Raw genomic sequence first — 20,333 nt, 5'->3', positions numbered from 1 at the left:
CCTAGCTTCTCACCATTTAGAAAATACTTTGATCTATCTTTTTTGGTCCAAAGTGGATAACCTCACACTTCCCCACATTGAACTCAATCGCCACAGTTTTGCCCGCTCACTTAATCTATCAATGTTACTTTGCAGCTTGCTGTTCCCATTGACCCTATTTACTGTGCCTTCTAACTCGGTGTCATCTGCTCTGTTGATGTGAACCTCTATAAACTTTTTTAACTGTTCAATCTATTGCATCATTCTTTAGAGCCTTTTGTATAAATAGCTAGGTGCAACTTTTTTAACAACTAATATAGAATTTCAATGTATTAAGCATTGGATTTTAACAGTGACTCATTACATTGTCAGCCATGAACTCATTGAATGGCGGTGCAGGCTAGAAGGGCCGAATGGCCTACTCCTGCACCTATTTTCTATGTTTCTAATTGAGCATGTTATAGAATCATAGAAATTTACAGCACGGAAGGAGGCCTTTTCTGCCCATTGTGTCCATTCCAGCCGACCAAGAGCTATCCAGCCTAATCCCACTTTCCAGCTCTTGGTCCGTAGCCCTGTAGGTTACGGCACTTTAAGTGCATATCCAAGTATCTTTTAAATGTGGTGAGGGTTCCTGTCTGTACCACCCTTTCAGGCAGTGAGTTCCAGATTCCCACCACCCTCTGGGTGAAGAAATTTCCCTCATATCTCCTCTAAACCTCCCTCCAATTACTTTAAATCTATGCCCCCTGGTTATTGACCCCCTTTGCCAAGGGAAATGGATCCTTCCTATCCATTCGATCCAGGCCCCTTATAATTTTATACACCTCAATCAGGTCTCCCCTTAGCCACCTCTGTTCCAAAGAAAACAAATCCAGCCTATCTAATCTTTCCTCTTAGCCAAAATTCTCCAGTCTAGGCAACATTCTTGTAAATCTCCTCTGCACCCTTTCCAGTGCAATTACATCTTTCCTGCAATGTGGTGACCAGAACTGCACACAGTACTCTAGCTGCGGCCTAACCAGTGTTTTATACAGTTCAAGCATAACCTCCTTGCTCTTGTATTCCATGCCTCAACTAATAAAGGCAAATATTCCATATGCCTTCTTAACCATCTTATCTACCTGGCCTACTATCTTCAGGGATCTGTGGACCTGCACTCCCTTTGTTCCTGTACACTTTTCAATGTCGTACTATTTAATGTGTTTTCCCTTGCCTTGTTAGACCTCCCCAAATGCATTACCTCACACTTATCCGGATTTAATTCCATTTGCCACTGTTTACCCACCTGACCAGTACATTGATATCTTCCAGCAGTCCGCAGCTTTCTTCTTCATTATCAACCACACAGCCTATTTTAGTGTCATCTGCAAACTTCTTAATCATACCCCCAATATTTAAGTCCAACTCATTGATATATACCACAAAAAGTAAGGGACCCAGCACTGATTCCTGGAACCCCACTGGTTACAGCTTTCCAGTCACACAAACACCCATCAACCATTACCCTTTTATTCCTGCCGCCGAGCCAATTTTGGATCCAACTTGCCACTTTGTCCTGGATCCCAGTCTGCCATGCGGGACCTCATCAAAAGCTTTGCTAAAATCCATATGCATTACATCATACGCACTGTCCTCATTGACCCTCCTGGTTACCTCCTCGAAAAATTCATTCAAGTTAGTCAGACACGATCTTCCTTTGACTGTCCTTGATTAATCCATGTCTTTCCAAATGAAGACTTCTCCTGTCACTCACGATTTTTTCCAATAATTTTCCCACCCCCGAGGTTAGGCTGACTGGCCTGTAATTAGTCGGTTTATCCCTTTCTCCCTTTTTAAATGAACTTACAACATTAGCAGTCCTCTGGCACCACATGTTGGCTCTGAGTTTCCTGGTTAGCTTGAAGGAAAGGTTCTACTGACCATAATGCAAACCCTGCTGTTTCATAAATCATGACACAAATTCACAAAAATCATGAGATTTGGTAAGAATTCATGAGTTGTTTTATTCCCCGCCCGGCCCCTCGCTGACCTTTGCACCCAGACAGGAAGTGCATTCTGCGACCTTTGCTCCTTTTCAGTCACAAACGGTCCTCCTGCCATATCGTAGCCTCAACATTTGTTCCGCTATTTGGAATCCGTTGTTACTCTATCCGTTCATCTCAACAAGTTATAAAAGATCATTACTTGTGAGGCAGCGATGGAAGGTGAATTTCCATCCCACTCACCGGTTGCTGACCATATTCCCTACCTCCCCCAACAACCTTCAAATGTTCTTCAACGGGAGGCTCAGGGAAGCAGCGGTGGACACAGGTGCTTTAGCAGGCCAACCGTCCCCGCTCCATAATCCCCCACTGATCCCTATATTATGCAAGGGGAGAGGGAGGGGAAAGGGCAAGTGGATAGGGAGGGAGAGGGGGCAAGGAGGTGAGAGAGTGAAGTAAGCTCTGCCACTTCCGCTGCTTTGAAGTCCGGCTCCCAGCGCCTGTGAGTTCCGCATCCTCTGCAACACAGACCATGCAACCCGCTACTGAGTGCGGAGAGTGAGAGCTGGAGAGAGGCTGGAGGAAGTGCAGAGCTGGACACTCTGATACCAGGCGAGAGCGAAGCGAAACTGAAGCCGAGCCCGGTTCTCCGACTCATTATTCTGCAGTGGCAGTGCTGCTGGTGCCGGTGCTGCGGGCAAGTTGCTGCTTTCCCTGGTCAATGTGTGCGGGCTAGGCTGAGTTTAATGGCTCGGGGTTGGGTTTTATTGGAGCCCCGGGCGGAGCAGCACCCATTAGAATGAAACTGCCCAAGACTCCCCATGCCGGAGCCCAAGACTCTTCTCCCGCATTGTGGTGTGAAGCCAAGGGGTGATCTTTGGCCCGTCCGCCCTCCCTCCCACTCAAGTGGCTCGATAGGCCTCGGTACCTCAGGCCCAGGCTGCGGTTTGGGCCCGGGCTACTTGTGCTAATTTAAAAATGCCGCTTGCTCCAGTCGCTGCCCCTCAGTTTTTCTGCTGCAAAAACTTGACCCCCTGCCATCCCCCTAGTCATTCATTTACTTAGAGGCCGTTGTCTTTTCTAACAGGCTGAGAATAGGCCGTTTAACAAATCATATATTTTCCACGCATGCGCAAACTATTATATCTTTTTCGAACCAAATTGCGAGATTTAGGCATTCCATCGCGAGTGAATCTTTATTTCACTCTGAAATTGCATCTCTCGTGATGGAATCGCAAGAGTTGGCAATACTGTATTCAAATTGCTGAGTGTGTAAAATGCTATCTAAATACACTTTTATCTTTTGCAGCACATACCACACAGTTCGCTCAGCCAGGATGGCATTACCTGAAGACTGTTGGTCACTTGCAGAAGGGTGGCAGTTATGTGGCCCTTACTGATGGGAAGGGAAACATTACCATTATCATAGAGACTATGGTATCTACCTTTCATCATGTTACAAACTACTGTTTTCTGGTTCCAGTCTGTGTATTTTTCTGTATAAATCTTTACATATTCAATGCTCTGGCATCATAATCAGACTTTTCCTTTCACGCCACATGTTTTTATTTCTACTTCTGGTTGTTTTCCCACATATGCAGAATTGATAGAGCAGTTCTGCTGAATGTATGAGGGCAGCATCTGGGGTCAAAGAAATGCTGATTCTATGAAGCTGCTCATTAACTCCCTGTGTGTTTGTCCACTGATTCAAACCTTATATGCTATGTCTACAAGAGTAGAATGTACAAATATTAAGATTTTCTCCTCAGGCAGTGTTTATTTTTAAACATTCTTTTAGAATTTCTGAAGGTCAGTCTACTGCATATCAAAATACTATTTATTCCTTTAGTAAATTATTTGTGTAAACTTTGGGGCAGAAATTGGGGTGTGCCTCCCGTTAGTGCCTCCAGAGGGCACAAAGGTGTTTTCGCCAGGGTGTGGGGGGGGGGAGCGACTGGCTCCTGCAGAATTGCGCAGGAGTTAGTGGAGGCACTGAAGCGGTAGCGCGTGCCCTGCTAATAGCACCCCGGGCCGCCACGCAACTGGTGATGACATAATTACCATGCGCGGCGACCCCTTACCACCCCTTATGTGTGCCGACCTCCGCTCCCGGGGCGGAAGTTAAAGGGGAGGTGCAGTGCACCACGCGCCTGGGGGTCCCTGTGCATGAAACATAAAAGATTAGTATGCGCGTACAGCAAGTGATCAGGAAGATCAATGGAATCTTGGCCTTTATTGCAAGGGGGATGGCGTATAAAAGCAGAGAAGTCTTGCTACAGTTATACAGGGTATTGGTGAGGCCACACCTGGAATATTGTGTACAGTTTTAGTTTCCATATTTAAGAAAGGATATACTTGCTTTGGAGGCAGTTCAGAGAAACTTCACTAGGTTGATTCTGGAGATGAGGGGGTTGACTTATGAGGAAAAGTTGAGTAGATTGGGCCTCTGCTCATTGGAATTCAGAAGAATGAGAGGTGATCTTATCGAAACGTATAAGATTATGAGGGGGCTTGACAAGGTGGATGCAGAGAGGATGTTTCCACTGATAGAGGAGACTAGAACTAGTGGGCATAATGTTAGAATAAGAGGCCGCCCATTTAAAACTGAGATGAGGAGGAATTTCTTAGGGTTGTAAATCTGTGGAATTTGCTGTCTCAGAGAGCTGTGGAAGCTGGGTCATTGAATAAATTTAAGACCGAGATAGACAGTTTCTTAACCGATAAGGGAATAAGGGGTTATGGGGAGCAGGCAGGGAAGCGGACCTGAGTCCTTGATCGGATCAGCCATGATCATATTAAATGGTGGAGCAGGCACGAGGAGCCGTATTGCCTACTCCTGCTCCTATTTCTTATGTTCTTATGTTCTTTTCGGCCAACTCTCCCGTTCTAAACTGCTGTCGAATGGGCCAGGCTGCCATCGTGCTGCCTGACACTCTGGATGACTGGCTGCAGTCACAGCACCATGCAGCCCTGGTGGCCCAGTGGAGGCCATCAAAGGGCCAACAGAGTTTGCAGCGGCCTTCCCCTTCAACAGAAGGGGAGAGGCGTTAAACGCATCAGCACTACGCGGAGAACCCGCATACCGTTGCCGAGCCCGCCTGAGTAGCACCCTAAACCCGCCCCGACAGGATGTGGAGCGCGCAATATTGTGCTCCACTTTCTGTGAGGGGCGATATCTGTAATTTCGCGGCCAGGGCAGGACTTTCGCGTCAGGCACAGGAAGTCCCGCCCCGACTCGGTTACCGCCTCCAAATGGGGCGCTGGGGGATTTCACCCCCTTTGTCTCTAAATATTTTCTCTTCCCATGATATAAAATCACTTTAGAACACTTGATATCTGGTATAAGTATAATTTTTGACTGGGGTGTCTTCAATATTACATTTTTCACTTTCTCTTGTTTCCCACTGAGATTTGCAATTTAAAATGTAATGGTGGTACCACTTCTGATTCTAAACACTAGCAGGTAGTAGCAACGTTAATGTCTGAAGGGTAACCAGGAGACAACCACCAAATATAAAGATATCTACGTGAATGTTTAATATCGCTTTTAACGTTTAGGTGGTATCAGGACAAGAGGACCTGATCATTGAACCATAAATTTAGTACTGTAGAAACTGTAAAAATTATCAGGATGCTACTTTAAAATCAGTTTCCATTTTCTACATAGGTTGATATTGATTGGAATCTGACTAAAACTCTTTCATTTAGCAAATTTGATCTAATTTTAAGATGTCTAATTGAGTTGATTTGATTTTCTTTTGGAGCAATAAGGAGGTCACATAATCCTTGGAATATAAGGTCCGAATTTTCACCTTTTTTAAAAAAAAAAAGGTTGGTTTGGAACTTGGTGGCAGTTAAAATGTTAAAAATGGGATTCCCGACCTGATCCCGCCTCCAACACGCACACTTCCAGTTTTGCCAGAGTACGGATGACGAACCCGCTCCCAGGGGGCGTTACCTCAATTTAAATATTGTAATGAGGTGGCAGCCTGTCTTTCCCCATTTTGTGTTTAACTGCCTGTGGATCGGTTTCTCAACTCGCAAAACCCGGCAGTTAAACAGAGGCGGGCAGGGAACTTCTGCATCCAGAAAGTAAGTAGCTTTATATCTACCTCCTGGATCCAGGGTGTCGATCCTATCCACTCCCCTGCGATCGGAGACCACCCCCAGCCACGAGGCCTCTGATCACCCACCCAGGTCTCCCCCCGCAAAGATGATGAGGCGGGCTACGATCCTCCGGTGGCCAGCCTCGAACCTCTTTTTTTTTTTCCCCCCTTGCTGATTGGGGCTTTTTCCTCGAGAAAAGAGAAGACTGAGGGTTGGCCTGATAGAGGTGTTTAAGATTATGAAAGGGTTTGATAGGGTAGATGTAGAGAAGACGTTTCCACTTGCAGGCGAGACCAGAACTGGAGACCATAAATATACGATAGTCACTAATAAATCCAGTGGGAAATTAAGGAGAAACCTCTTTACACAGGGAGTGGTTAGAATGTGGAACTCACTACCACAAGGAGTAGTTGAGGCGAATAGCATAGATATGTTTAAGGGGAAGCTAGATAAACACATGAGGGACAAAGGAATAAAAGGATATGTTGATGGGATTAGATGAAGAAGGGTAGGAGGAGGTTTGTGTGCTGCATAAAAAGTGGCATGGATCTATTGGGCCAAATGGTCTGTTCCAATGCTGTAAATATTATGTAATTAAGTAACTTAGTTTGTAATAGAGATGACTTCAAAAATTTGCATTTAGACTCCTTGATTTCAATACAGTCTGAGAAATGTCTCTGCCATTGCATTGCATATTGTCTCATTTATGTAATTGGTACATTTGAATGTTGAGCAATATTTTAAAGCTGCTATTTTTAAACTTAGACTCATGATCATTCAATATGTATCCGGCCTCCACTACCACCTTTCAATGTCATTCAGCAGAATGTGACTTTTAAGTTGCAAGGATCATTTGTAAGTATCAACAGTTAATCAGTGCATGTTGTTGTTTTGTGTATGAGGTGGGGTGGCGGGAGGAAATTATTTTGTAGTTACAGTTTGTCATTACTGGTACCTGTATAATAATACTCATATGTGAGATGCAGAAAAATCTTCATTTGTGAAAGTATTACACAGTAACGAGAGTTTAAGTAAAATGCAATACTTTGAGTCAACATACTCGTGCCTGAAGTTTATTGACACCTCTTCCTCACTGCTTATGTGTATCAATGTTAAGTATTGCTGTTTCCTCCCTGCTGTCAGTCAGTCATAAAATGTAACTGAAAAGTTTCTCTAATCCCATTTCGTTTGTAATCGGAAATTGGTCTGTTTCCTGGTTTGAGAATGTGCCAGTTTCTCACTATCGGGGAAATGGAATTGAGTCGCTTCCCAGCAGCATTCCTCAATACTGTTGCCAATGAAAAGAGGAATATGTAGCAAAGTGCATTTATTTTCTTACATAAGTATTTTAGTTTAAATTAATCAAAATTGTATTGATTTTTTGACACGTCTTAAATTGGAAGATTTTGGGATGTTATGTTATGTACCCACATTCAAGGCATATGGATTATGAATACATGTGTAAACATTCTATTATTACAGAATCTAAGGTCCTCCCTCACACTCATGGTGACTTCAATTCAGGATTGTGACCTGATTTTGGAATACAAAATTAAATGGGGAAAATCAGAACCCCTTCTCTTAAATGGGAAGTGAACTTCTAGTATAGTATACTAGGAAATAAGGCATAATCAATGGCATAAGCCTACGTTGCTTATCAGATTTTAAGATGTCCAAACTACTGTCAGGCAGTTTGAAAGGGGGACATTTTCTTCTCTTTACTATGCAAGTTGAACACTCGAGTAACGTTGGGGGTGAAATTTGGTAGCACCCTGTTTTCTTTCAGGCGCAAATAATTACTAACTTCTTCTAAATTGGGCTTCAGCGCACCAGGAAGGAAGGTGGGGCAGTAAATGAGGCGCTAATGATCTCAGTGTTGCGCTGCAGGGGCGCTAATAGCAGAGCACTACCCAATTTTAGGTGACTTGTATTCAGCAATCATCCTTCAATCCTTGACACTGACTGATTCCAGCTCTTAAAGGGGAGGTTATATCAAGCTGCACCTGCTCACTTTCAGCAGTGCTGCATTTGAGGGAGAGCTGTGAGCTAGTGCAACAACTTTCTAGGATGGCTGCTGCAAATCTTGCTGGAAGAGAGAGAGGGCAAGGCAATTCAGTGCCGTGGCATTGGTGGGAGCAGTGGAGAGGAGGGAAGGATGCAGTGTTCCCCGCATCTGGAAGGCGGCCATTGCCACAGGCCTTCTGGGCCATGTGGAGAGAAGTGGCCAAGGAGATGTCGGTTGAACCCTCACACAGTGCCGGCAAAAGTTCAACAACCTCAGTCGGGTGGTGAAGGTGAGTACATGCTTTCACATCTCCTATATACCAGCTTCTTAACCTCTTTCTGTGCACACTGCGCAAACCGCCACTCACCCACCAAACATGTGCAGCTACTCAAACTCACATCCTCATCTCACGCTTTGCCTACATTCACAGCAATTCAACAACGGCAGGCATATCTCCCACATAGATAGCTGGACCCTTATACAAATTCATTTCTTTTGCAGGCCAAGATGGCACATAATCGGACAGAGCAACAGAGGACTGGTGGGGGTGAACCTCAGCTGCATGAGCTCACTGACCTGGAGGAGCGAGTACTACGGCTCATTGGCCCGCAGGCGGTGGGCACTGTGACCGGCGGAAACGTCAACCACACTGGGGACAACAATGGTACAGACACAACGTCCCGAATCCTCAGGACTGAGTCCATTCTGATTTGGGGGATTTTCTGGATTTCAGACAAGAAAATCAATGGTCTGAATTCCGGAACCCTTGACCGAATCCATTCCGGGTTTTGAGCAGTGAGGTCCAAAATCCGGCAACAGCCGAAATCCGGCACGGATTCAGTCAAGGATTCCAGATTTCAGACTCGATTTTCCTCGACCATTTCGTGCCGGATTTGGGGGGGTTTGCCTCACAATGTCCGGCTTTTGAACAATAATTCCAGATTCAGGATGACTCCATCAACAATGTGCAAAATGTCCGGTTTTCGGACAATTACGGTTTTCGGAGTTCCAGATTCGGGACGTTGTACCTGTATCTTTAACCACTCTCCTCTTCTCATCCCACTTCCCCATCACGCCAAAAGGCTTTATCACTCTACAGCTCCTGTTAAAGATACGGGTGCAACATCCCAAATCCGGAACTCCGAAAACCGAACATTTTGCGCATTGCTGATGGAGTCATCCTGAATCCGGAATTATTGTCAGAAAACGGAACATTTTGAGGCAAAATCCCAAATCTGGACTCTGGATTTCAGACAGGAAAATAAAGTCTGAAATCCGGAATCCTTGACCGAATCCGTGTCGGATTTTGGGTTTTGCTGGATTTCGGACCTCGTCACTCAAAATCTGGTATGGATTCGATCAAGGATTCCAGATTTCAGAATATTGCCTTCTTTGCTCCATTCCTGCCCCTCCTGCCCTCACCTTAACGCGAGTCGTGTGCCATTTATGCTTTCAGATAATCAGATGTTCAGCCTGTACCTGAGTTCCCCTATGACACTGTCGAGGGAGGAGGAGGACCCCAAAGCACTGCATCATTGCATCTCTCATCTGCAGGAATCAGCTCAGAGAATATAAGAAATAGAATAGGAGCAGAAGTAGGCCATTCAGTCCCTCTTTTAAGCAACGTTGGTTTAGGACATTGATTGTCTTATTTCCTAATATACTATCCCAGAAGTTCACTTCCTATTTAAGAGAATGGGCTCTGATTTTCCCCAGTTAATCGTGTATCCCAAAATATGGCCATAATCCTGAATTGAAGTCATCATGAGTGTGAGGGAGGACCTTAGATTCTGCGGCAGAACTCACACATGAACTCTCTCTCCGGGGAGCTGGCTCCCGAGCTATCCCTTTCCCTTGACCTTCCTGCATCTGTGACGCAGCTAAGGACCTTGATGGGGAGGCATTAACAAGAAGGATGCTGGCCATGTACTCTGACATGATAGGTGCAAAGGCAAGGGTGCCTGAGAGCGCCTCCGCAATGTTAAAGAGCGTGGAGGAGTCTGCCTTCAACATTGCACAGAGCTCCGCACGCACTATGGAGCCCATTTCCAGTCCCCAGACGATGGAGGACTCCACAAGAGACCGTGCAGATCCAGACCTCATGACGCGTGTCATGGGCGATATGGCAGCTTCCATTGCAGCACAGTTGGAGGAAATGCAACATCTTCGTGCAGACAATGGTTGGTGGCATTGAAGCTCAGACTGTCCTCCTGCTGCCTGTTGGCGGCCCAGCCGAACCTGGGGCCAGTATTTTGCCAGCCGATCGGCAAGTCGGCCGTCAAAAGTTCTTCCGTTGCTGCTGCGGCAGTGGGCCCTCCCCTTTAAGGGCGGCTGCGCTGCCGGCCGCATACAGTCTTCAGAGGGTGAACCGGCAGAAAAGCTGAAGCTGTCGTTGTTAGCGCCAGGCGGGAAGACAGTGGGCACGACCGAATTTAGCTTCCGTGGCGGTAACTGGGCGCTGCGTATGGCATCATCGCCGAGGGGGCACTACCTATTAGCGCCGCCACAAAACCTCCACCCAATTTAGCGGGAGGTGCTGTTCTTGCTGCGCCCGACATTAACGGGATGAACAAAGTACCCGAATTTCACCGCATTATGTCCAGGCTGAACTATCTTTAATATGATTTTCTTGATCGTAAAGGCACACTAGTTCAGGAAAGTTAGACAGATGATTCTGAGCTTCCTTTCTGGAGGGAAAACCATCTACATTAAGGTTAGCATGTCATAGAGAACCAAAGGGAAAGGGAGCAACAATGAGGTGGGATTAAGAGCCGAATGAACTGAGTTGTTAAATATTAATGCATCGCAGAGCAAGCTTGACCCCTGCTGGAAAATTTTGGTAGCTGAAACTGGACACAATTTAAGTTGCATCAATTGCGTCCCTAGCATTTTTTTTGAAGTCTCAAAAGAATATGGGGTAGAAATTGCCCCCAGTCTGAAACAGGGCACCCCCACCCCGTTTTGATTGTTTTTACTGCAGCTGTGGTTCAGGTCACCTCTTGAGTGACATTCGGCTCTTTGGGTTTTTTTTTTGTTTTGATCCGGAAGTTGGTCATACGGCAACTGAGGACCGGAAGTCAGAAGCAGAGTGGAGTCACCGCCACGATGACACCATCACGATGATATCATCATGGTGCCAAGTCAGCACGGTTCTCTCCCTCACTTAAAGGGGAGAGCCTTTGCGATTTTAAAACTTCGGCCCACTGGCATAATTGTCGGGCCAACATGTCAGCAGCGTCCGTGCCAGGCGGGCCAAAGATTTTCTGAGGAGAATGTCGCCGGTGGGGGTGGGGGTGGGGGTGGGGGTTAGACCGGCAGTGTGCATTGTAATGACGCGCATAAGACGGATCGACAGCCGTGGAGCGGTAAAGGGGGGGAATTGGGGCATCACCGGGAAAACTCGGAGGGCAATTGGGTTAGCAGCGGCCAACGTGACCGCCGATTTGCAGTGGTAACAGGCCTTAAGGAAAGGGGCAATTTCGGTTCCTATGCCTCTTGTAGATACCTACTTGCATTGGAACACCTGTTTAAGATAGAAAAAAGAAAGTCTTGAATTTATAGAGCCAATTTAAGTGTATCTAAGGGTTAAGGCATGGCAGGAGAGATCGGTCACATGATATGTTCCTCCTGTGCCATGTGGGAACTCAGGGACGCTTCCGGTGTGCCTGACGACTACATGTGTAAGAAGTGTATCCACCTCCATCTCCTGATGGACCGCGTTACGGAATTGGAGCTGAGGGTGGATTCACTCTGGAGCATCCACGATGCTGAGAATGACATAAGTGGCACGTGTAGTGAGTTGGTCTTACCGCATGAGAAGGATCCACAGCCAGCTAGGGAATGGAAGACCAGCAAGAAGAGGAGTACAAAGAATGTAGTGCAGGGGTCCCATCTGGTCATCCCCCTGCAAAACAGATACACTGTTTTGAGTGCTGTTGAGGGAGATGACTCATTAGGGGAGAGCAACAGCAGCCAAGTTCATGGCACCGTGGCTGGCTCTGTTGTACAGGAGGGCATAAAAAAGAGTGGAAGAGCAATAGTGATAGGGGATTCAATCATAAGGGGAATAGATAGGCGTTTCTGCGGCCGCAATCGAGACTCCAGAATGGTATGTTGCCTCCCTGGTGCAAGTGTCAAGGATGTCTCCGAGCGAGTGCAGGACATTCTGAAAAGGGAGGGAGAACAGCCAGTTGTCGTGGTGCACATTGGTACCAACGACATAGGTAAAAAAAGGGATAAGGTCCTACGAGACGAATTTAAGGAGCTAGGAGTTAAATTAAAAAGTAGGACCTCAAAAGTAGTAATCTCGGGATTGCTACCAGTGCCACGAGTAGGAATCGCAGGATAGCACAGATGAATACGTGGCTTGAGCAGTGGTGCAGCAGGGAGGGATTCAAATTCATGGGGCATTGGAACAGGTTCTGGGGGAGGTGGGACCAGTACAAACCGGACGGTCTGCACTTGGGCAGGAACGGAACCAATGTCCTAGGGGGAGTGTTTGCTAGTGCTGTTGGTGAGGAGTTAAACTAATATGGCAGGGGATGGGAACCAATACAGGGAGACAGAGGGAAACAAAAAGGAGACAAAAACAAAAGACAGAAAAGAGATGAGTAAAAGTGGAGGGCAAAGAAACCAAAGGCAAGAAACAAAAAGGGCCACTGAATATAAAAGGGCTGCAGGAGGGGTAAAAACTAAAAATCATGGTTTAAAAACTAGGTTGAAAACACTCTACCTAAATGCACGCAGCATTAGAGATAAAGTAAATGAGTTGATGGCACAAATCATTACAAATGGGTATGATTTGGTGGCCATTACAGAGACATGGTTGCAAGGTGGCCAGGACTGGGAATTAAACGTACAGGGGTATCTGACGATTCGGAAAGATAGGCAGGAAGGGAAGGGAGGTGGGGTAGCTCTGTTAATAAGGGATGATATCAGGGCAGTTGTGAGGGATGATATTGGCTCCAATGAACAAAATGTTGAATCATTGTGGGTGGAGATTAGAGATAGTAAGGGGAAAAAGTCACTGGTCGGCGTAGTTTATAGGCCCCCAAATAATAACTTCATGGTGGGGCGGGCAATAATCAAGGGAATAGTGGAGGCATGTGAAAAAGGAACGGCAGTAGTTATGGGGGTTTTTAACCTACATATCGATTGGTCAAATCAAATCGCAAGGGATAGCCTGGAGGAGGAATTCATAGAATGCATACGGGATTGTTTTTTAGAACAGTATGTAACAGAGCCTACAAGGGAGCAAGCCATTTTGGATCTGGTCCTGTGTAACGAGACAGGAAAAATAAATGATCTCCTTGTAAAAGATTCTCTCGGAATGAGCGATCACAATATGGTTGAATTTGTAATACAGATTGAGGATGAGGAAGTTGTGTCAGAAACGAGCGTACTATGCTTAAACAAAGGGGACTACAGTGGGATGAGGGCAGAGTTGGCTAAAGTAGACTGGAAACAAGGATTAAACGGTGGCACAATTGAGGAACAGTGGAGGACTTTTAAGGAGCTCTTTCATAATGCGCAACAAAAATATATTCCAGTGGAAAAAGAAGGGCGGCAAGAGAAGAGATAACCAGTCGTGGATAACCAAGGAAATAAAGGAAAGTATCAAATCAAACAGCAATGCGTATAAGGTGGCCAAGGTTAGTGGGAAACTGGAGGATTGGGAAGATTTTAAGCAACAGCAAAGAATGACTAAAAAAGCAATAAAGAAAGGGGAAGATAGATTACGAAGGTAAACTTGCGCAAAACATAAAAACAGATAGTAAAAGCTTTTACAGATATATAAAACGGAAAAGAGTGACTAAAGTAAATGTTGGTCCCTTAGAAGATGAAAAGGGGGATTTAATAATGGGAAATGTGGAAATGGCTGACACCTTAAACAATTATTTTGCTTCTGTCTTCACAGTGGAAGACACAAAAACCATGCCAAAAATTGCTGGTCATAGGAATGTGGGAAGGGAGGACCTTGAGATGATCACTATCACTAGGGAGGTATTGCTGGACAGACTAATGGGATTGAAGGTAGACAAGTCCCCTGGTCCTGATGAAATGCATCTCAGAGTATTAAAAGAGATGGCGGAAGTTATAGCAGATGCATTTGTTATAATCTACCAAAATTCTCTGGACTCTGGGGAGGTACCAGCTGATTGGAGAGCAGCTAATGTAACGCCTCTGTTTAAAAAACGGGGCAGGCAAAAGGCAGGTAACTATAGGCCGGTTAGTTTAACATCTGTAGTGGGGAAAATGCTTGAAACTATCATTAAGGAAGAAATAGCGGGACATCTGGATAGGAATAGTGCAGTCAAGCAAACTCAGCATGGATTCATGAAAGGGAAATCATGTTTAACTAACTTACTGGAATTCTTTGAGGATATAACGAGCATGGTGGATAGAGGTGTACCGATGGATTTCCAAAAGGCATTCGATAAGGTGCCACACAAAAGGTTACTGCAGAAGATAAAGGTACGCGGAGTCAGAGGAAATGTATTAGCATGGATCGAGAATTGGCTGGCTAACAGAAAGCAGAGAGTCGGGATAAATGGGTCCTTTTCCGGTTGGAAATCAGTGGTTAGTAGTGTGCCACAGGGATCAGTACTGGGACCACAACTGTTTACAATATATATAGATGACCTAGAGGAGGGGACAGAGTGTAGTGTAACAAAATTTGCAGATGACACTAAGATTAGTGGGAAAGCGGGTTGTGTAGAGGACTCAGAGAGGCTACAAGGAGATTTGGATAGGTTAAGCGAATGGGCTAAGGTTTGGCAGATGGAATACAATGTCGGAAAGTGTGAGGTCATCCACCTTGGGGGGGAAAAAAACAGTAAAAGGGAATATTATTTGAATGGGGAGAAATTGCAACATGCTGTGGTGCAGAGGGACCTGGGGGTCCTTGTGCATGAATCCCAAAATGTTAGTTTGCAGGTGCAGCAGGTAATCAGGAAGGCAAATGGAATGTTGGCCTTCATTGCGAAAGGGATGGAGTATAAAAGCAGGGAGGTGTTGCTGCAACTGTATAAGGTATTGGTAAGGCCGCACCTGGAGTACTGCGTGCAGTTTTGGTCACCTTACTTAAGGAAGGATATACTAGCTTTGGAAGGGGTACAGAGACGATTCACTAGGCTGATTCGAGAAATGAGGGGGTTACCTTATGATGATAGATTGAGTAGACTGGGTCTTTACTCCTTGGAGTTCAGAAGGATGAGGAGTGATCTTATAGAAACATTTAAAATCATGAAAGGGATAGACAAGATAGAGGCAGAGAGGTTGTTTCCATTGGTGGGGGAGACTAGAACTAGGGGGCACAGCCTCAAAATACGGAGGAGCCAATTTAAAACCGAGTTGAGAAAGAATTTCTTCTCCCAGAGGGTTGTGAATCTGTGGAATTCTCTGCCCAAGGACGCAGTTGAGGCTGGCTCATTGAATGTTTTCAAGTCAAAGATAGATAGATTTTTAAGCAATAAGGGAATTAAGGGTTATGGGGAGAGGGCGGGTAAGTGGAGCTGAGTCCACGACCAGATCAGCCATGATCTTATTGAATGGCGGAGCAGGCTAGAGGGGCTAGATGGCCTACTCCTGTTCCTAATTCTTATGTTCTTATGTTCTTTCACGACCACCGGACGTCTCAAAGCGCTTTACAGCCAATGAAGTACTTTTCGAGGGTAGACACTGTTTTAATGTGGGAAATGCTGTAGCCAACTTCCGCACAGCAAACTCCCACAAACAGCAATGTGATAATGACCAGATAATCTGTTTTTGTTCTGTTGATTGAGGGATGAATATTGGCCAGGACACTGGTGATAACTCCCCTGCTCTTTTTTGAAATACAGAAACCCTCAGGACCTAGCCTGTTCTGGATAAGGGATTTTTCCGGACGAGGGGTGGTCACGTTAAATTGGATGATACAGATACTGAGCAAGGGGATATCGGGGCTGGCTGGTTTGTGGGCTGGGAGTGCAGCAGAGAGATCATGGGGGGCTGTGGATCGCAGGGTCAGGCCAGCGATTGCGGGAGTTGGCAGCGAGGAAGGACTTCAATTTGTTCATGCTGGAGTTCTGCGCATGCGCCACACGTGGCCAGAAATGGTTCTGGACGAGGGGTGGTTCCAGATAAGGGAATTCTGGATAAGGGAGGTTCAACCTGTAGTACCATGGCACCTTTTACGTCCACTTGAGAGAGCAGAGGGGGCCTCGGTTTAACGACTCATCCGAAAGATGGCACCTCCGACAGTGCAACACTCCCTCAGCACTGCACTGGAGTGTAACCCTAGATTTATGTGCTCAAGTCCCTGGAGTGGGACTTGAACCCACAACCTTCTATCTCAGAGGCGAGTGTGCTACCCACTGAGCCACAGCTGACACTGAGGGCTCAATTTTCCCCAGTGAATTCCACTGTTTCTTTTGAGCAGGCTGCTCTTTTTGGCCTAAATGGGAAAACTTTGGTTTTTCAAATCAATTTGCGCCAGTGTAACTCGGTTAGTAACGATTTTTTTAGGTCAGTTTTTTTTATTCAGCCAAAGGTGGCATAACCAGCCACCTACGCCAATTAGGGAAGTTTGGCCAGCTGAGAGTTACTCCAGCTGTGCTTAGGCTAGCTTATGTGACCTCTGCTGAAAAACCTTCCGGAGAGTTAAGGAAATTGGCGCAGCAGATGCCCGGACACACTAAAAGAATTGAAAAACACATAGCAGCAACTTACCTCCAACCCCACCGAAGGGCTTGCCGGTCCAGTCCCAATCTCGGTCCAGGGAGAGAGAGAGAAAATTCCGGGGACCGAGAATGGGACCGGACCGGGAGAATGGGGGACCGAGAATGGGACCGGACTGGCAAGCCCTTCGGGCGGGGTTGGAGGTAAGTTGCTGCTATGTGTTTTTCAATTCTTTTAATGTGTTGGGAGCTGGCTGTATGCTTCACTTTGCAGTCTCAGCTCGCATTGTGTCCCTGGTTACTATGGCAGCCTGATCTTTTTGGCGCAGATCAAGACACCACCCCAAAGTTACGGTCGAGTTACGCCACGCCAAAATGAAGAAATCCAACGGAGAAACTTAGAATTTTTTGGGGGACGTACTTAGACCCCAAAAAATCGGGCGTAACTCTTCAAATACGCCAAAAAAATGCTTTGGGGAAAATTGAGCCCTGACAATTGGGCTTGTGGTTGCATCTTTATGAGAGCGCCTGTGTTCATACATTTAACTATTTGGTGATTCCGTGTGAAGTTATTCATCTTTGTATTTATATTTAAACAATGTTTGCAACTCTTTCTGCAGAAACAAATTAAAACTTTACAAGTATGGCATTCAAAATTTGACTTCATCAAGAATTCATCAAAGTTTTTTACCCAGCTATCTGATATCAAGGTAATTCATGTGTTTGCTATTCTTGTACAATTAAGAGTAGAATTTAAATTCTGATCTTGCAGTATGATATTTTACACTGGAAAGATTTGGGGGCTGAAATTGCGCCTTACTCCAAGTGGAGTGCACTTACTGAGCTTTGAAGTTTTTCTCCACCCCAATCCATGGGAGTGTCCGGTGAAATTCAGCATTTGGAAATTTTTTTCCAAGTGGGGCGGTGTTCCGTGAGGGGCGGAAGTGACCTTGGGTTGGGTCGGCCTCCCTGCCCAGCATCAGTGCGTGTGCCGCATCGCACTGACGCATCACAACATCCCCTCCCCTCTTTAGTTAAAGGGGAGGGCAGCTGCAAACTCTGCATACTTTTAAGTTTGATCCATTGGGCCATCAGGGAGGATTTTGGCCGGGCCAGCGGCCTGACGTCCAAGCGAGGGTGCCGGGCTGCCTGTTGGCGGCCCAGCTGAACCCATGGGCATCATTGTCGGCCTGACCTGGCCGTTGGCCGACAAATAAAATAACATGGCAGATGCTCCGTCCAGGCACACACACATCCCCGCAGGGGAAAGCTGTCAGTGGCACCGACCGGTGGCAACGCCGCTCCCACAGAGCAATTTCCCATGGGGCAATTTCCCATTCGGGTCGGAAAGGGGGTCGTCGGTGGGGGTTCATGCGTACCCGCCGGGGCAGGAGCACAGCCGGAGCGGTAGTGATTTTTTTTTTTTAATTTATTCGTTGCCAATCTTTCCAATTCTTTGTCAGATCACAAACGCCAGAGGTCACCTTGCACACATCAAGGATCACCCTGCGCCAATACTCTTAGCCAAAAGGCCTAGAGCCCAAGCACCGTTCCTGGAAGTACTGCAATACCAGGTTCGTGCCATGGAGGTGGATGGGTCAGGCCCCCCACACACCTCCGTGGAGGTGGATGGGTCAAACCACCCCACCCACCTCCTATTTCCAAAAAGCATAGGAGAATCACCTTCCTGATCCAGGGAGAACCACATTGGGGTCATGGTTACTCCCCTGTCAGGTCAGTTACGCATGATCTTAGCCAAAAGGCCGAGAGTAGTGATTACCACTGGAAAACCCAGGTAGGGCGATTTCAAAAAAGGTCTTTACTCCGCACCGACTAGGCAGAGAGTCATTAGCAACCCATGGCCACCTCTTTGAGGCGGTTACGGCTCTTCAAAAAGGGTAATTTCGGACCCTAGGAGTGCGCAACTTAAGATCTACAAGACTAATTTGACCCAATTCACCATCTGTTATACTTTTGTACTTCTTTGTACTCACCTCTTTGTACTTTTGAATCTGTCAGTGTTTCTCAAGAATTAACTTCCTCAACCTATCAAATTACTATTGCCCTTTTTCTGTTTATACCTCCTATTAGCTGACTAATGGCTAGACCACCTCGTCTCAGGTCTTTCAGTACTATTTTTGCGTCCTTGTTCAAAGAATAGCTTGAATTGGCATCTCACTGGCGTTATTTTGGTTTCAGATTTATTTGAAATGGAAGTTGCCTATGTATGGTAACCTAGTGGTTGTGATACTGGACCGGCAACCCATGAGTTCAAATCTGACCATGGCAAGTTGTGAAATTGAATTCAGTAAAATACGATGTTTTGTGGGCTGGCACTAAGAAAAATGACCATGAAGGACCTGCCATTTTTATTCAGTCTGGCCTACTTGTGACTCTAGTCCTATGCAACATGATTGGTTCCTAATGCCCTCAAGGCAACTAGGTGATAAATGCTGCCTTGCTAATGTCACCCATGTCCCAATAACAAGTATAAAAAATATTAATCAAATATGCTCTTGTGTAAGATTTTTGACTACTTGACCTAAGAAGAATATCGGGCAAGTTTTATTAAGATACTGCTATTAAGTTAAATTTCATATAATCTTCCACAGAAATAGACCATTTGTACCTGTGCTGGCTCTTTGAAAGAGCTATCCAATTTGTCCCACTCACAGCTCTATCCTCAACCCTGCAAATGTTATCTTTTCAAGTGTTATATATACATTTACCATTTGAAAGTTACTATTGAATCTGCTTCCACCACCCTTCAGGCAATGCATTCCATATCATCATAACTCCCTGCATTTAAAAAAAACAATTAAAAATAGTCCTCATCTCATAGAAACATAGAAAATAGGTGCAGGAGTATGCCATTTGGCCCTTCGAGCCTGCACCACCATTCAATAAGATCATGGCTGATCTTTCACCTCAGTACTCCTTTTCTGCTTTCTCTCCATACCCCTTGATCCCTTTAGCCGTAAGGGCGATATCTAACTCCCTCTTGAATATATCCAATGAACTGGCATCAACAACTCTGCGGTAAGGAATTCCACAGGTTAACAACTCTCTGATGAAGAAGTTTCTCCTCATCTCAATCCTAAATGGCTTACCCCTTATTCTTAGACTGTGTCTCCTGGTTCTGGACTTCCCCAACATCAGGAACATTCTTCCTGCATCTAACCTGTCCAGTCCTGTCAGAATTTTATATGTTTCTATGAGATCCCCTCTCATACTTCTAAACTCCAGTGAATACAGGCCCAGTCGATCCAGTCTCTCCTCATATGTCAGTCCTGCCATCTCGGGAATCAGTCTGGTGAACCTTTGCTGCACTCGCTCAATAGTAAGAACGTCCTTCCTCAGATTAGGAGACCAAAACTGAACACACTATTCCAGGTGAGGCCTCTCCAAGGCCCTGTACAACTGCAGTAAGACCTCCTTGCTCCTATACTCAAATCCCCTAGCTATGAAGGCCAACATGCCATTTGCCGCCTTCTCCACCTGCTGTACCTGCATATCAACTTTCAATGACTGATGTACCATGATACCCAGGCCTCGTTGCACCTTCCCTTTTCCTAATCTGCTGCCATTCAGATAATATTC

General features: G+C 45.8%; 1 protein-coding gene and 1 pseudogene across 7 annotated transcripts in view; one reads left to right on the top strand and one right to left on the bottom strand.

Moving 5' to 3' along the window:
- The window catches only part of galcb (galactosylceramidase b), an 89,909-nt gene that overhangs the window by 48,076 nt on the left and 21,500 nt on the right, over positions 1 to 20,333 (top strand). For all 7 annotated transcript variants that reach the window (XM_070879540.1, XM_070879541.1, XM_070879544.1 and 4 more), the window contains 3 exons: positions 3,274 to 3,401; positions 6,837 to 6,926; positions 17,354 to 17,443. In XM_070879540.1, the coding sequence (XP_070735641.1) occupies positions 3,274 to 3,401; positions 6,837 to 6,926; positions 17,354 to 17,443 (308 nt within the window). The remainder of the gene's footprint in view (positions 1 to 3,273; positions 3,402 to 6,836; positions 6,927 to 17,353; positions 17,444 to 20,333) is intronic.
- On the bottom strand, positions 18,271 to 18,510 carry LOC139263613 (U2 spliceosomal RNA; annotated as a pseudogene).

Source organism: Pristiophorus japonicus, chromosome 4 (assembly GCF_044704955.1).
Source record: "Pristiophorus japonicus isolate sPriJap1 chromosome 4, sPriJap1.hap1, whole genome shotgun sequence".
NCBI classification, from domain to species: Eukaryota; Metazoa; Chordata; class Chondrichthyes; family Pristiophoridae; genus Pristiophorus; species Pristiophorus japonicus.
The sequence above is the reverse complement of the archived record's forward strand: the minus strand, read 5'-3'. Positions and strand labels throughout refer to the sequence as shown.